This window comes from Pipistrellus kuhlii, unplaced genomic scaffold (genome assembly GCF_014108245.1).
Source record: "Pipistrellus kuhlii isolate mPipKuh1 unplaced genomic scaffold, mPipKuh1.p scaffold_m20_p_9, whole genome shotgun sequence".
Classification (NCBI taxonomy): domain Eukaryota; kingdom Metazoa; phylum Chordata; class Mammalia; order Chiroptera; family Vespertilionidae; genus Pipistrellus; species Pipistrellus kuhlii.
Window position 1 is genome coordinate 3,620,592 of NW_023425595.1, and position 17,887 is coordinate 3,638,478.

The window sequence follows — 17,887 nt, forward strand, 5'->3', positions numbered from 1 at the left end:
CAGGAGGCGATGGCTCCTGGCGGGGGAAGGTCAAAGAGCACTGCTGCTTTTATCGAGAATTCTACAACTGTTTGCCTCTCTAAATCATGTGCACATGTTCCTTTGATAAAAAATAAAAATGAATTTAAAGAATGCAGGGGAGGAACAATTGGCCGGTAAGAGCATTTGCACTTTCAAAGCGAGCTGTCAGAGAAAAATCTCTTTCAAGCATTCCTGGCCTGGCTGCAGATGGCCTGGGCGAGGGCCCCTCTGGACCATGCCTCCCTCATCCTTCTCCCTCCCTACCCAGGTCTGCAGGTCTTGGATGCACAGTAATGATGGAAGCAGAGATGCAGGGCTGACATTTCAGAAGCCCGTGACCCATGTTTTTCTCTGCAGGATGAGTGGTTTATTGAAAAATCCAATTCTGAGCATTTTTGGTTTACCACAAACCAGAAGCTGTGGCCGAGGTGGCCGCTAAGTGGGACTGGGTCACACACAGCATCCCAAGGCCCCTTTGCGGAGTAGCTTGTCATTCTGCCCGTTTTCATAGCAAAACCACCTGGCAGCTCTCTGGGAGCGGCAAAGGATGCCTTCTCTTTGCTCCCACACTCCTCCTGGGCAGCCTGGACCAGGCACCTTCCTGTGCAAGCTCCACGCGCAGGTCCCGTTACCCGATGCCCCTCCCAGCAGCCTCCGGGGTGAGCGGCAGACGCTCCCTTCCTGAGATGGGATCTGGCCCAGTGCACCCAGGCACGTAGCCCCTCCAGCCAGGGCCGCCAAGGCCACAGGCACGCGCTCATCGGGGTAGTGGTTCAGAGCAGGCACTTGGGAGCCAACCCAAACGGGGTTCAGAGCTTGATCTGGGATCAGACCCCTGAGAGTGAGAGTCTCCACTGTGTCTTCTGTAAGATGGGGATCACAGAATGAAATACATGAGTCGTGCTTGTAGGAGAGCGCCTAGCACGTATCAGCTATTAACTCGACGTTATCATGCCTGTGTCATGGTGGGAGGGCCGCTGACTTTCTGAGCCTCAGTTTCCTCCTTGAACAATGGGGTAACGCTGCATCTCCTGAGATGCTTGTGAGCATTCTGTGTGCCGGTGTGTACACCTTAGCCCGATGCATGGCAACTAGTGAGAGCTTGATTCCCAACGGTAAAAAGTATCCCCTTCCTTTCCACTTCCTCAGCCTCTGTCCTCATTCAGGCCTCCCTTTCTCTTGCCTGGCCACCAAAATCCCTTCTCTGGCCACCCCGAGTCTATCTCCCCTCCCCCCACCTCCCCCCTGGGAGGCATCTTTCATGCACACCACCGTTGCAGCCATACCTCACCGCTGCCCACAGCATCGTGCAGGGTCCAGGCAAACGGGGATTCCCCCGGCCCACTGTTTTGGCCTCTCCAGTGCCACTGTCATGTGCCTTTAGGACATGTACGTCGCTTTCCACTGGTAAGGCGAAGAACATGCTAAGAACAGCTGCATGTAAAATGCACATTTTTAAAGGGAGAGCATGGGAAGGACAGCTGGATGTGAAGTGCACATTTTAAAGGGGAAGAAGGGGCTGATGATGGTGAAAGCCAGGCTAAAGGGCAGCAAAGCGGCCCGAGGAGACATTAGATCGATCCCAGGGAGACGTCCTCATGGCCAGATCTTGGTCACTGTTCCCGGGGAGAAATGCATTCTAAGTTCCTCTGCGGCTCCCCACCCTGTCACCCAGGACACTGGACCGGGCCAGGGCATGTGGGTTTGGCAGGAAGGACCCGAGAGCCAGAGAATCACCGCTGTGATTTCCCCAGATGTGGGCAAAACTCACGCTCCAGGGTCCTTATCTACTGGTGTTTAGGTTGGACGAGTGAAAAGGGGGAGTCACCCTGGCCACTGTTGGCCAGTCAGACATCACCGGAATCGAGGATGTACCTATGCAATCAGCCCATCCTCACCTCTGGCCAAAATGTCCATTAAAAAAAAAAAAAAAAAAAAAGCATGTGGCATCCCAAAGGCTGGCCTGGTGATTAAATCCTGGTGGATTGCCGCTCTCCCACAGCGGCCTGGTAGCCGGCTGTTTCTAAGCCCTGGCAGGAAGAAGACACATCTGGCTTCGCTGAGTTATTTAAGATATCCGGCCTGAGCCCAGGGTTGGCAGACAGGGCAGGGAAATGTGTTCCTCTCTTCCTCGGAGATACTAGGGAACGGGGTGAAGTGTGTTCTCCTCCGTCCTCCCCGCTAGTTTGTAAAGTGCCCCGGGGGGGGGTGCTTTGGAAGAGGGGGCCGGCGTGCACTTGGCATTCCATCTGTGGGACAAAGTGTTGGTGTCTGGTGATTCCCGCGGGCTTAGGCCTGGGGCAGCCACTTACCCGTATCACACGCTTACTGAAGCGAGGCCCGTCTCATCGGCATTCGTCGTGGCGCTGACATTACAGACGCTAATCCCGAAACAATAAGCTCCCCGGAGACGCTTTCTTTCTCGGTTCCAAGTGAATGGAGCAGCCCCCGCTCTCCCCGCCTGAACCTGTTTGATCCCCGCCTGAACCTGGAGGGATGCCAGCGTACTGGGTTTTACCCTGGGGAATGCGTGTCCCGGGCAAGCTTTCCTGGGGCCCGCCTGCCAGTGCCCGCCGTCCTAATCCCTTACACATTTCTCGCTCACAATGCACGGGGCCCGTTAGCTCCCCAGACGGCCGTGTTCCGCTAAGGAAGGCCATGCAAAGAGAACCGAGTCTGCCTGCTCTCATCTAAGGAGGCGGCGACAATTCCCCCAGGCCGGTGTGTCTTTATCCTCATCCTCACACAACGCACATGGTCCTGGGCCTGTCTTAACCTCAGTGGGACACACACACCCTCCTCGGTGGGGGCTGAGGTGGGGGGCAGGTTCTCTCACTGGGCACCTGTGAAGGTTTCAAGTGAAGGACCGGCTAGCTCTCCCTTTGCTTCACCACGTTCTCGGGGCCAGACCCTTTGACTTGATCAAGTTGTGGGAACCAGAGTCTGGAGTCCCCGCTGGATTGTGTGTGAAGAGAATGCATTGGGCCCTGTCAGTCCCTGGTCCCTGTGGGTTCAGGGAAAGGAAGACATCGGGGCTAGTTTTCGTGAAAGAACTTGGGAGGAGCGTTTTCTTCAGAGCCGAGCACTTTGGGGGAGGGAGTCAAGCATTTTGTCGGAAAAGAAATTTCTTCCAAAGAAACTCCAGGTTTCCTCCTAGCTACCTACTGCTTCTGTTCTGCTGGCTCATTCCCAGGGGAGCGATTGGTTGTGTGTTTCCCTGTATCCAAATAAAAGAAGATAACATGTTCAGGATCCCAAAAAAGGATGTGTGATAGATGGGTAGCCTTTTCATGAACAAATCTTTATCATACGCCCTGTGTGCTGGGGTAAGTGCTGGGTAAAAGGGCGGCTCCATGTAGACCCAGGAGCCAGTGGCCTGGGTGTGCCTCCTGCCTTCTGTCCGTAGTAGCTGCTTGAGGGTGCGTCAGGCACTTGGCCTTCATGGGCTGTGGCTTCCCCTCAGGTAAAGGGGGAACCGTTTACCTGAGGGGAAGTCCTTAGGCTAAAGTCCTTAGGCTGCTGGCTCCTGGCACTTAGGAAGTTCTGTGTGCGTGTGTGTGAGTGCTAGCTGCCTGCCACCTTTGCTGCTGCTGATACTGTTATCATTCCTATTGTTTGATGCTGGGAACAACACTGTCCACAAAGACAGAACCCACCACGGCCCCTGTGCTTTGGGGGCACAGTTTCCTGGGGAGGCAGCCGCTACATGAAAGAGTATGTGACTGTCATAAACTGACTCAGTGTAATGAGCATGTGCTGAGATGAAGGAGAGAGACCGGGTCCCAGGCAAACACGGGAACTGTCCTCATCGGGACAGTCAGCAAAAGCTTCCTTCCCCGAGGAGGGCACGATTGATTGGCGATCGAAGGAAGGGGAGGGTTTCACTCGTGACAAAATAATTACATCAGAAAATATCCCTCTCTCCCAACATCGCCCATCATCATAGTAACCACTATTCGCATGTCCCTGCAAGGCGTGAGAGTAATGTGTCCTGGGTGTTGTGTGGTATTTGGGTCCAGAAAATGGGTCCTGGCAGAGACACTTGGTGTGGAAGTGGAATGGGGTGATCGTGGAAGCCACATGCTGTCCTTCTCTGGAGGAATAAAGGGCTAAACGCACAGCCAGGAGGCAGCCAGGCCAATGGCGGCCTCTCCATCCGTCACCAGTCCTTTCTCTGTTGCTCTGTCATAGGAAAATAGAGATGTGACTACAGGGGTGGTTGTGGGACTGGCCTTTTATTACAGCGGGACGGGCACAGCCCTGCATTCAGGTTGGAACAATCACATCCCCTTCTCAGCGCCCGTCCAAGTCGCAGTGACCAGGTCTGCCGTAATGGCTTCCGGTGGGGTTTTTTGTTGTGCGGCTCTTGAATTCTGAGTGCGTCTTTTTGCACCTTTTACATTAATTTTCAATTACGCTTTGAAATGACAAAGTACGAAATTAACTAACTTGCAATTAATTCCAGCAGTATTTATGCGAAAATCCGAGGCATCTGAAAGATGGGGCGCGCGGAGGAGTAATTAGTTGTAGGTTTTTTTCCGCGGCCGTAATTGCTGTGATGAATATGTATGAGGCCAGTTAGGACAGGAACGCACAGCAAGCAATTGTATTTAATTAAACTTTTAGCTGGCTTAGCTCGGGGAGCCTGCATTGCGTTTCCGGCTCCCCAAACAGCTCGCCCCCAGAATATCAAGGAGACGGTCACAGGCACCTTCTTTCTCCCTCTTACGTTTGCACAGCATCTTCTGTCCAAAAAGACAACCGATGAGGTGCCACAGACGAGGGTATCTCTAGCTTAAGACTCGGGGTTGAATGGTCTTCTACACCAAGGCAAGCAGGGAGGTCTGCAGCACCTCTGATCCCCTCAGAGTCTTCAGAGACCCAAAAGGGTTACGTGCTTGTCTACCTGCCGTCAGACAAGCTGCTGCAGAGCAACTCCCGCTTAGGTCTGTGTTGAGACCGCGAGGGAAGTTTGTAATCATGACTGATGATGAGATTTCCTCCTCTGAAGCCAATTTTTTTTTTTTTTAATTAGCAAAGTCTCCCTTTATCTCCCTCCTTTGTGTGTCCAGTTAGTGCCATCGGACAGAGATGCTGTGGCAAGTGTGGTCATCTCTGTAGCAAATGATGGTGACTTGTCCCAAGAATTGAAAGCAGAATTAGGAGGACCCGCCTCTGGACATGAGTTGGATGTGAATGGGAAAGGGTTGGATATGAATGGAAAAAGAAAGGCAGGGACTGGAGCTGATGCTGGGATTTCCCATCACTCAGGGTGGCTGGGGTGCGTAGGGTTGTAACTGATGCTGTTTGTTTTCTCAGCCCCACAAATGAAACTTTATTTGCAGTGACAATGGCACGCCTGCGGGAGTTTTCTCCCCTCTTCGGTCCTTAGGGTCAGCGTTTCCCTGCAGTGCTGTTGTGTATGAGTATACGGCACTCACACATTCAGGAAGCATTGCTGTTCCCTGATTCCCACTTGAGTTAGCAGTGTTTGCGCCGGCTGCTGATGCTGCAGGCCCAATGACCCACCGTATTAGAACTTGCCAAGCCTTATAACCGGGCTAGAAACCAACTGAGTGTTCAGTTCAAAGAATGTCTGCTAAGCGTTTAATTTCGCCGTTTCCACCAGACACTACAAGTAAATAGGTACAGTAAGCAATAGAAATAGCAATCTGTCCAGCCCTTCCTTATTCAGCAAATTCCAGGAGGCACATGTCTCCGCTTTAGCCTGTGGCCTGCGAGAACAGTCCAGAATGTCAGGTGTGGGAGCCTGGGTCTGGGAGCCGCTGTGTGCTCAGGAAAGAGAGGTGTGGAGACCCCTGCATCCATGGCCAGACTGAATAGAACTGTGGTCGGCAAACTGCGGCTCCCCCTCACTGCACTCTCCTGCTGTCCTTGTGTAGGCCATCACACTGTCGAGCAGAGTCCTAAAAAGGCCCCCGGGACTCCAGCTCCCTGTCTCCCTCATCACTGAGTTTTGCTGGCAATCTGAATCCCAAATTAATAATGCCCTTTTCTACCTTAAATAGCCATTTTCGCTTCTTATCCTCCAGCCAGTTCTGTCACAGCCAGTTCTGTCACCCCAGGAAGCCATTTACCACCCTCTCCCTGCCTTGTCATTGGCACCTTTCCTCTCAGAGGGTCAGAAGCCCAGCTCCAGCTCTGAGGGCACAGCAGGGCTCAGCAGCCTCAGAGGGCGCTGGGATCACAGGGGCTTCCTCCACACCAGTGGTCGGCAAACGGCGGCTCGCAAGCCACATGCGGCTCTTTGGCACCCTTGAGTGTTCTAACGCCACTTCTTCAACATAGACTCACCCAGGCCGAAAACCAACTTCCGCACATGGACCACAAGGTTTCAGTCACACTGTACGTGAGCGCCCGCACATGGTGTTTTGTGCAAGAGCCACACTCAAGGGGCCAAAGAGCCGCAGGTGGCTCTGGAGCCGCAGTTTGCCGACCACTGCTCCATACCAATGTGCTCTCCTCGCTGTCCATTAGGGGCTCCGGGTAAGGGCTGGCTGTCTCAGTAGCACTTATTGAAAATGCAGGGTCACCTGGCCCGTGTGGCTCAGTGGTTGAGCACTGACCATGAAGCAGGAAGTCACGGTTGGATTCCCGATCTGGGCACATGCCTGGGTTGCAGATTTAATCCCCTGTGTGGGGCATGCAGGAGGCAGCTAATCAATAATTCTCTCTAATCATTGATGTCTCTATCTGTCTTCCTTTCTGTAATCAATAAAAAATATTTTAAAAAAAGAAAATGCAGGGACTTTCAGGGATGCTTCCTTGTCTCCTTGACCCAAGGGCGGGCATGGGGAAGGGTGGGAAGGACGGAACCCCTTGGTCTTTTCTAATAAGGACAACTGAGAAGTCTGCCTCCTTCCGCCTTCAGACCCAGAGCGTTCTCATCTCTTACCTCTCTCGCTTTGCATTTCATTGTGTGGAGCTTGTCTCCTGCTTCTGGGTGGTACTGGAGCCTTAGTTCCCTCTGAGCAGCTGGGTCCCTCTGGTTTCCCTCGGGTTCGGGCTAGGATGGTCCAGCTGATGCAGGGCGGGCTGGCCTCGTGGATTTTCCCGCCACCCTCCCTTCAGTTAATTTTAGAAACTTGAGTTGCCATGGAAATGGACCAGTGGGGTTTTCACGGTTCTCTTTTGATTCAGTCATGTGTTAGTCTGCCCTCTAAATTAAACCGTTTCAATCTGCATCTAAATTGGGACAGGAGTTGAGTTTGGAATGGGATCCCCAAAGGCGCTGCAGCCCCACAGGGTGGGTGTGGGGTGCCCTTGGCTTACAGTGGCCAGGGCGCTCCCGTGACTGGCTGCAGGCGGGTATGGGTAACCGGGGGCACACTGGGGAGAAGCAGTCCCAGAGCTTCTCCCACATCTGAGCTTCTGCCGTTTTGGTTCCAGAATCCCCAGCACTGAGCTCAGGGCCCAAGCTACCATTGGGACGTGGTTAAGTGGATAAAGGAATGTACGCTCAGCCAGACTTCTCAGCTCTCAGCACAGCCCTGAGAAGGTCGCACTTCATGTCCCCCCGGCCCTGGCTGGTGTGTGACCCTCTGGGTGGCACCTCCTCTTCTCAGCCATCAGCATCCCAGCTCCCTTTTCACACCGGATGTGAAGGGATCCGATAAAAAGTCCCAGAAATCGGATCAATGACTCTCATTATTGACATTTCTCTCTCTCTCTCTCTTCCTCTCTGAAATCAATAAAAAATATATATATTTAAAAAGAAAAAAAGAACTAGCATTAATTGAACGCAAACCTCTGTGGCACTTGGCTCTGATCTCTGTGGATTCCGTGCAGTGTACTTTACCCTCTCGGTAGCTCAAGGAGATGGCCATTGCTGCTCACACAGAACCACCCCGTTTTAAAGATAAGGCATCTGAGGCTCATAACAGTCAGTAGCGTGCCTGAGAACACCGAGACACGATGGCCCAGATTGCAACCCTCTGCTCTGTGCTGCAGACAACACAGTGAAGAGGCCGTTTTATTTTACGTCTGACTTCTCTCTCTCATTCTCTCTCTCTCTCTCTCTCTCTCTCTCTCTCTCTCTCTCTCTCACACACACACACACACACACACACACACACACACATGCATGCAGGCCCCCACCCAGCCTCCGAGGACATAGCTGAGAACAGACAGAATGCCAGCAGGTGCCTGAGCGACAGCTGATTGCCTCCAGAGGCCGCCCTCCCGTAACTGTCTGGGGCGTGCTTCTGCCTTTCGTCTGGGGCTCTGTTTGCTTCTCTCTGAACAGTTGATCATTGAAACAGTGCCCCATGGGAACGTCGGAGCTTCCATTCATGTTTGAGCGTAGCTGGAAAGAAAATTAGCACAAAGCCCAGAGCTTGCGGGGGAAGATCTGTGTCAGAGGAGGATTATTGGGGGGGAATCTGGAAATACTGAGATCGGGAAGGAAGATGATGTGTTTCACAGTCTGTGGATCTTTGAAGGAGGAATATCTGGGTTCTGATGCTCACCTCTCTATTCCGTGTGTGATGCTAGACAGGTTAATTCACCTCTCTCTGTCGATTTCCTCAACTGAAAAGTAGGAATCATCTATAATAATGAAAGTGTAATATGCTAATTAGACTGGACATCCTTCGGAAGCCCAGGTCCTGGGTGCCTGCTGGCGGCCGGAAGGACCAGGTGCTAGAGGAGCCGGCAACTGGGGGAAGGAAGGCCTACTTTGCATGAGTTTCGTGCATCAGGCCTCTAGGAAAACAATGAAAGCACCTGCCTTACCAGCATATGTGAAGACACAGATTTTTTTTTTTCATTAAGTTGTGTGCATTTGAGTACCTACTATGTGCCAGGCACACAGTGGGGATACCGTGATGAACAGAACAGGCACACCTTGAGTGATGAGGAATGTACTAAAGCACATGTGTCAAACACAAGGCCCGCAGGCCAAATCCGTCCCGCCAGGCCTTGCAATGTGGCCCGCACCGCGCTGTCATCACTGCACTCCGCTGCGTTTCCATCACAATGACAGTTCATGACTATTCAGTAAACCATTTGGCCCGCGATTTAGGCTGGATTTTAGATTTTGGCCCCTTCTCTGATTGAGTTCGACACCCCTATACTAAAGGGTAGCCCAGCACCAGGACACCATCCTGAAAAGCAGGGGTCACTGCCGCTGCCGTTACTTGTCACCTACATTTCGGCCCCCATGGGCCCATCGCCACCTCCTCACGCTTCCCCAGGTGGGAAGACCGCAGGGTGTGGTCACCAGGTTCACTCAACTGGACTGTATTTAGGTGATTCTTCCAGCTGGGCTGCACCCGTGGGTAGTTGTGGCCCTTCATTCATTTCATTCTCCCTCTCAGAAATCACTAAAATTACATTTTAAAAAATAATAATCATAATAAATAAATAATTTTCCTCGGAAAAACTGATTTCTGCCACAGGAACTACTCCTGTTCCCTAGATACTGTAGTTCCTGGCACTGATTTTTTTTTTTTTAAGCAACTTTATTGAGGTATAACTTACGTAACAGGAAATTTTCCCATTTTAAGTGTGTCGTTCAATGGGTTTTAGTAAATTTACAAATTTGTACAGCCATCACCACATTCAACATTTCCCTCATACCTATTATCAGTTCATCCCGCCTCCCACCCCAACTCTTACCCCCCAACCCTGCCTCTCCAGGCGACCATTCTACTTCCTGTCTATAAATCTGCCTTTCCTGGACACTTCATGTAAATGGAATTCTACATGGGGTCTTATGTCTGGCTTATTTTGCTTCCCATAATGTTTTTGAGGTTCATCCCTGTTGTAGCATGGGTCAGTCCTTCCTTCCTTTTTCTTGCTGAGTAATATTATACATGTGGCCAAAACCGGTTTGGCTCAGCGGATGGAGCGTTGGCCTGCTGACTGAAGGGTCCCGGGTTCGATTCCGGTCAAGAGCATGTATCTTAGTTGCGAGCACATCCCCAGTAGGGGGTGTGCAAGAGGCAGCTAATCGATGCTTCTCTGTCATTGATGTTTCTAACTCTCAGTTCCTCTCCCTCTCTGAGAAAAATCAATAAAATATATTTTAAATATATATATATTTTCTACATGTGGATGTACTACATTCTGCTTATCCATGTCTGTGGTTTCCACTTTACGGCTACTGTGAACCGTGCTGCTGCCAACATCTGCACGCAGGTCCTGGGACAGACCACCACGCCAAGGGGTGAGAGCTAAATCAGTGACCTCCTCCTTTTCTCTCCCCTCGGGCTCTCCCAGAGCCGGGCAGCGGGCAGGTGTTCGTGACGTCGGAGAACCAGCTGGTATACTACCCCAGCATCACCTACGCCATCATCGGCAGCTCCGTCATCTTCGTGCTCGTGGTGGCCCTGCTGGCGCTGGTCCTGCACCACCAGCGCAAGCGCAACAACCTCATGACGCTGCCCGTGCACCGGCTGCAGCACCCCGTGCTGCTGTCACGCCTCGTGGTGCTCGACCACCCGCACCACTGCAACGTCACCTACAACGTCAACAACGGCATCCAGTACGTGGCCAGCCAGGCCGAGCAGAACGCCTCGGACGTGGGCTCCCCGCCCTCCTACTCCGAGGCCCTGCTGGACCAGAGGTGCGTGCTGGCTGGAAGAGACGGGGCCGGCGAGGGGGGGGGGGGGGGGGGGGAGCAGACACAGAACCATCTTGGCAAGATCAGGAACACAGACTGCCATCATTCTGCTCCCCCTATCCGATGATCCAATAGGGGGAGCAGAATGATGGCAGCCTGGGTTCCTGGTCTTGCCAAGAGCCTGCCTTTGGGTGCCATAGGGACAGCAGCATCTGGCCTACTGAGTCCTTGCAGGACAGTTCCCATGCATCATCTCAGTTAATCTCCCCAGCGACTCCCTGGGGATGGCTCTGTGTCTGCCCTGATCTCACAAGAGAGGAAACGGAGGCTCTTGGACTTCAGACGCTTGTGAAGGACCTACAGCTGGGATCCTGGCGCGGGAATGCCACCCTGACACCTTGAGGCCACTGGCCGGCTGTCACACTCTGGGGCCCTCGCAGCTACCGCAGAGCAGTGCCTGTCAGAGGCTCGGTTAAAACGTGTGGGATGAATGAATGAATGAATGAATGAAGGAGAGAGTGGATTACTAAGTCCCTTTACTCGGCGTGGCTGTGTTAAGAAGTGAGACCCTCTGACCAGTGGAGTCAGTGTTGAAGTCCGAACGCAGAACTCTGGGGCTGACATGGAAGATGGGCCTGAGTCCTGCCTGCCCAGCCTGCCTCCCTCCTTTGGGGACCTCCAGGGTGTCCCCAAATTGTTGTTCTGGAAGTCCCTGGCCAGAGCTCCCAGGGTCCCCTGGGTTCTGAGGGTGCCACGCCCCCTGACGAGCTCTGCTTAGCGTCCCCCTTTCTCCAAGTTCACATGCACCGTGTGGCATGAGCAGTTTGCACCCCCTGGTCCTGGGGTGCCCGGGGTCCTCTTGGGCCCTCTTCAGTGGCCGCTCTTGTATTATTTAATCTTTTTATTCCCCTCCTCATAAAAGGTAGCTTCAGGGGGCAGTACTTAGGGGTTTCTTAGAAAGGAAGCCTACGTGTTCAGGATGTCACTCACCCCCATAGCCTGGGGTCCCGTTCCCAGCCCCATGCTTACAAGTTATGGGTGGTCTTCTGCGAGTCATTTAGTGCCCCTGCCTCAGTTTCCTCCCTGTACTAGGGCATAAAGGAACAACTACCCCTTCGTTCTTGTGGCCCTTCCCAAAGGCATGGGTGTGAGGTGCATGGCATGGGGCCGCTCCCAGTGAGCCCTCAGGAAGTGAGAGCCGGGAAGCCAAGGATCTTTCCTCTTCCTTCCCCGGGAGCAAGATGCCGTTACCATACCCTCCTGCAGAGACGGGGGTGTTGGGAAGGTGTCCTCTCCCTTACCCATGTCCACACAGCAGGCGGGCTCCCGTAAGAACCCGGAATCCTGAGGCTCATCAGAGGCTCCACCGAGCGCCAGGCCAGCAGCTTGGCCACGGGACCCCTGGTGATGGAGCAGAGCCACTCTGCCAAGTCACTTGGCATCCTCGCTCTGGCTCCACCAGAGACTGTGGCTAGGCCCTGCCCGTTGGCACAGGCCAGCCGGCGGGCACTGACCCGCTTCATTCCGTCTTAGTACTCACCACGTTGGGTGGCCTCTCTGCCCGGAGGGCTGGCCTCCTGCCTCACACCAGCATCCGCCCAGAACCGGGCAGAAGTCAGCCGTGCCCTGGCTCCTCCTAACGCTTCTCTTTCTTCTCCTCTCCCTGCCTCCCCCATTGCAGACCCGCGTGGTACGACCTCCCTCCGCCGCCCTACTCTTCCGACACCGAGTCCCTGAACCAGGCCGACCTGCCTCCTTACCGCTCCCGGTCGGGGAGCGCCGACAGCGCCAGCTCCCGGGCGGCCAGCAGCCTCCTGAGCGTGGAAGACACGGGCCTCGGCCCCGGGCAGCCCGGCCCCCCGGAGGGCACCACCACGCCCAGGGACTCCGTGCCCGGCCAGGGCCCCGAAGAAGTATAAAACCCGGCTATTCCAGACTCCACACGGGTCCATCCGCTCTGACCTGGTACCATCCTAACCACCTGCCCTCGGGAAGTCGGGGGGGCCTCAGGGACTGATCTGGGGTGTCCGCTGTCTCTCCGTCCCCCTCCTGCCCCACATTTCAGGGATGTCCTCCAGCGGGGGTTTTCCTGGCCTCTCCATTGGCACGATGTGTGTGGGCATCTGTCCTGGGAGGTCAAGCTTCCGCTCAGCCCAGGGTCAAACCTCCCTCTCCACATCGTCCTACTGTTGCCACTCTCACCTGGCGGAGGAGGGGACAGGGTCACACGGGTCCGGGGACGCCTGAGGAAGCGGTGTCTGTGGCGTGTCGGATGGGCAGAGGGGCAGGCACTGGGCCGCGTGCCCTGTGGGCTGCCGTCTGATAGCTTTTTGGGGGTCCTGGTGCCTTTCCCCCTCGGCTGTGGTCTCTGCTCCTGCTAGCTGTCCTCTCTGTGGACAGCCACAGGGCCCGCCCACCAGGAGGCCGCCTCGGGGTGGCCGCCCTGCAGGGAGGCCCGGCGAGCATCCCGCACTGTCCTCCGTGTTCCCCTCCGTTCAGCGGAGGCAGCGGTGGCCAGAGAGCACGTGTCAGTGGTCAGCCGTGTCACTCAGGTGTTGGGGATGACCCTGAACCTGTCCACTCTGGGTAAATTCTGGCTTTAACTCGTGGCCTGAGAATCCCCGTTTGGAGAGCGTCTCTGGCCGCATATCCTCAGCCTCGTCCCAGAACAGGCAGGAAGGAGTGGAGCAGAGGCCCGCTGTGCCCACAGTCCCTCCCCCGGCTCCTGGATCGGCAGCCTCCCGCTGTGACATGCCTGTGGCCCGGCGATGTGCACCCTGCTGTGACCCTGGTGCCCGTGAACCTCACCCAGCCGCCCGGCCGCCCTTCCTGCAGCTTCCACACTAGCCCCCCAGGTTCCCTTCACACGCAGAAGTCACGTTACCTGTGCGTTTGGACTTGACACTGCCTTTTCTAACCCGTGTGAGAACCTCCCCCCAGAGCTCCCAGCTCCCTGTACTGCACACTCTCCCCTCCCCCGGGCCCCGATCGATGTAGGGTCAGGGGTACAGTTAGAGTTGGGCCCCTTCGGACATCCCATCGTTTCTCCCCTGAGAGGCACGGACGGTGGACGATTTGGAGTCAAGATTTGCCATTTGGACTTTTTTTTTTTTTTTTTTTTTTAATCTCTTAGAAATGCATTTGAAACAGTGTGTTTGGGTTTTGTTTTGTTTTTCCCTTCTAGTTAAGGGACTATTTATATGTGTATAGGACAGCTGTCTTTTTTGTTGTTGTTGTGTTTTCTTTAGTGAGGTCCAAAGAAAGATGCAAACGGGGGTCCGGCCTGTGTCCCGCTGACACACACACACACACACACACACACACACCCGTAAAGCCCCTCCAGACGGGCCCGTGGGCCAGGCGCTTGTGCACCGTGGCACTTGGGATTGTCATTGATGGAGTCCTCGAAGGATGTGTCACGGTCTCTGTGCTCCTGCTAGCTGCCCTCTTTGTGCCCGGCCAGCCCCGGGGCCCACCCCCTGGGGAGATAACGGGTAGGAACCTAGACCTTATTTGGCAGGACGCTGACAGGATGAAACTGGAACCAGGCGGAGCCACTCTGGGCAGCTCCCACCCACTCAGGGCTTCTCTCCACAGCCCACGACGCTTTCGGCAGCCGCTCTGATGCTCACTCACAAGGAGCCTGCAGACAGGGAGGAAGAGGTGTCCCGTGATCCTTATTCCGTAGACTTCTTAACCAAATCCAGAGGATATTACGGAAAAGCTAACCACGTGGTGATTTTTTTCTTTTTCTTTTTTTTAATATATTTTATTGATTTTTTTACAGAGAGGAAGAGAGAGGGATAGAGTTAGAAACATCGATAAGAGAGAATCATCGATCAGCTGCCTCCTGCACACCCCCCACTGGGGATGTGCCCAAAGCCAAGGTACATGCCCTTGACCGGAATCGAACCCGGGACCTTTCAGTCCGCAGGCTGATGCTCTATCCACTGAGCCAAACCGGTTTCGGCTGCATCTTTTATTTTTAAAATAACACTTTCTTTTCTGAGTCATCCAGTCAGGCGAGGGCTAGCAAAGGCGGCCAGAGTGTGTGAGGACTCGGGCCGAACGGTGCCCTCCTGCGAGTCGGAATGGCTGTGTTTCTCCCTCCGATGGGCCCCTGCTTCTGCCTGGTGCCCAGGAAGTAGCTTAGAGCAAAGGATTCTAATTTCAATTAATTGTGCAGTGAACTAATCTCACGAACAATTCTGCTGCCAGGCATTTTAGGAAACAAATGCTGCGGGTAGATAAGGGAAATCTATTAAATGCTGTTGTTTTAACAAAACAAACACAGGGACATTTTTATTACAGATTTGATTTCTTTGTAATGAATGTTTTTAAAAATATGTAAATAGGACACCAAAGCTGCAGGGGGTTTTGGGGTTCTCCCACCCCCTGTCTTCAAGATAACAAGTGACCCACGGTATTTTTTAACTCGTTCCGATCAGGATTTTTTTTATACATTGCCTAAATCAATGCCAACTGGAGAACCATCTCTGCTCTCCTCTCTCAATTGAAATCCAAAAGTCCTTTTTTTATTTTCACATTAAAATACTTTCGCTGTGATAAGCTAGCTTACCACCGGCCTCCGCTCCCTCTCATTTGAAATCGACAATTCTTAGCAATGCAACTAAGTGGTTAATGGTGCGTGATGTTTAAAGTTGATGTAAACTGGAAAGGTGTGTGCAGTTGAACTTTTTTTTTTTTTTTTTGGCTAGGGTTGTGTTCTGTGTTTGTTTTGTTTTTTTAATTTTATACTTTTCAAATAAACATGCAGTTTCATTCTCTCTCTTGGTGTGAATGGTTCTTCGCCTTTCTTAATCCACCTTGCTCTTCTATGGCGATGTAAACAATGGATTCCTCACATCTGTCACGACTTCTGCAGTGAATTGAATCCACAGGAAAGACGGGAAAAGGAAGAGTCTATTGACGGGGTCTCCATGTGATGGGCGTTTAAAGGTTCTACCGCTGATGTGATTGGAAGGCAGAGGTGGAATCACGAATTCTATTTCCCGTCACAGGCCCCGGATGTCACTTAAGAAGACGGGCATGAAGTGCTTCCACTACAGTGCTGTTTGGGGGAAGGAAGGGGTCACTGTGAAAGCCAAGAACAGACCCTGACCTGTGCCGGATGAAACTGGAACCAGGCGGAGCCACACTGCAACTCTAGCACAACGTGGTGATGATGAGTTCAGAGCCACAAATGGTGCAGATTGGCCCCATCAGTGATGGGGGCATCCTAGCTGGTCTTACAAGACTGATTTTAGAACTACGTGTTGACTGATGCCTCCAGGACAGTGGCATGGAGAGTCGGGAGGTCACCTCTACCACCACCCATGAACAGGAGAAGCAACCTTGGCCTTGGTCTTGGCCAAAGTTGAAATCCACATGGGAAACTAAACACAAGGTCTGCAAAACCTAAGGCTGTATGTCCAGTGAACCCAACCCCTGAAGATAATGACCACGCTTCCATCGACACACGTGCCCCTAGGATCACACTGGAAAGGGGTCTTAAAAAGCATGGTCCCCAGGAGAGAGTGAAGACAGCAGCATTCAGCTCACCTGGGGACTAGGACCTTGGGCCATGCAGTGGTTTGCGGTACAGACACTCCATCCTCCACTGAAAGGAGTCTTCCTCAGCAGCAAATTGGGACTCAATACATATTAGACCTTAACGTCTTTGTATGCAGTGATAAAAGGGAATTTAATTCTTTAATTTTTGTAGGTATAACCCATCATTGGAGTCTGCAGTTATCAAAAATGCAATGGGCCGAAACCGGTTTGGCTCAGTGGATAGAGCGTCGGCCTACGGACTGAAAGGTCCCAGGTTCGATTCCGGTCAGGGGCATGTACCATGGTTGCGGGCACATCCCCGGTGGGGGGGGTGCAGGAGGCAGCTGATCGATGATTCTCTCTCATCGATGTATCCCTCTCTCTTCCTCTCTGTAAAAAAAAAAAAAAAAAAAAAAAATCAATAAAAATATATTTTTTAAAAATGCAATGGTTCCATTATATGATTTGGTAATGACCTCTGGTAAACTGGAAAGTTTATGTTAGGAAACAGAAATACATGACTTCGGAGTTATTTTTATTAGGGACCTGAACAGAACTCCCAGGGAGACTCCTAGAGGGATGGTGGTGAGTGCTGGGGGAGAAACTTCCTGAAGATGGAAGTAGGCTGCCGCTCTCTCCCCTGAGGGGGAGGCCAGCAGGTTGGCCATAGGTTTGGCTATGAAACCGTATGAGTTAGAGGAGAAAAAAAAAATGTTGAAAAGTGTAAGGTTTCTGGCCTCCTGTCATGGTTTTCCTCTCTCTTCTTTACTGACACCTTCTCATAGGAGCAAATTTCCCAGGGAAGAGTCAGTCAAGCAAAAATATCAAATGGTCCATGTCAACCAGAAACCAGATTGCTCCAGCTGGGAACAGAAGAACAGAAGCGTCAGGGGTCCGAGAAGGAGAAGGAGTCAGCCTTGAAAAGAGAGTGGAGATCTACTTTCTTTCCTCCCCTTTCCCTCTCGTCCTCTGCTGTCCTCTTTCTTCCTCTGTCCCTCCTCCCCTCTCGCTCACGTCCTCTCTCTCACTCTGCTCCTTGCCTGATGCATTTTTATGACCTCAGTGTGGCCTTTGGAGCGAGCAGGGTGGCTCAGTGCCCTCGAGTTCACTCTGCAGTCCCCATCCTCCCCAACAGAAGGCCTGAAGGTTTAGATTTGAGAAATAGAATGTAAATAATAGCGGACTTTTAGTTAGTAGCCATGATTTCTTTATTTTTTTAAATAAATCTTTATTGTTCAGATTATTATAGGTATTCCTCTTCCCCCCACCCCCCTCATAGCTCCCCTTCACCTGATTTCCCACTCCATCCCTATGCCTTTCCCCCCCCCCCACAACCACCACTGTCTTCATCCAGAGGTGTAAGATTTTTGTCCCATCTCTTCCTGCACCCCTCAAACCCCCTTCCCCGGTGAATATAATAGAATCAGGGACAAAGAAAGGGAGTGGATTTCTTTATTTTTTAATTACGATTGACATATAATATAAAATATTATTTTATACTAGCTTCAAAGCCAACATTATTTTCTTTTCAGCCTTTACTAGGGAGACCTGCCCTTTGAAAAATGACTGGGCACTTGCATCCACTCTTAAAATGGATGTGTTGATTTCGTCTTTGGTTCTTGTTTCTATGCTCAAACCAACAGCCCGAGGTAGTGTTCACCCCGAAGGCTGAATATTTTAATTGGCTTGTAGATTAAGGTGACCAGACGCCCCGCTTTTGGCAGGACA

The 17,887-nt window shown here is 52.5% G+C and overlaps 1 protein-coding gene across 2 annotated transcripts in view; it reads left to right on the forward strand.

Annotated features, from left to right (window-relative positions):
• The window catches only part of LDLRAD3 (low density lipoprotein receptor class A domain containing 3), a 171,772-nt gene extending 157,347 nt beyond the window's left edge, over positions 1-14,425 (forward strand). The window contains exons 5-6 of one of the 2 annotated variants that reach the window (XM_045577601.1): positions 10,264-10,609; positions 12,288-14,425. In XM_045577601.1, coding sequence (XP_045433557.1) covers positions 10,264-10,609; positions 12,288-12,525 — 584 coding nt within the window. In that variant the 3' untranslated portion in view covers positions 12,526-14,425. The remainder of the gene's footprint in view (positions 1-10,263; positions 10,610-12,287) is intronic. The other variant, XM_036427259.2, reaches the window with a different exon arrangement.
• Positions 14,426-17,887: the final 3,462 nt, after the last annotated feature.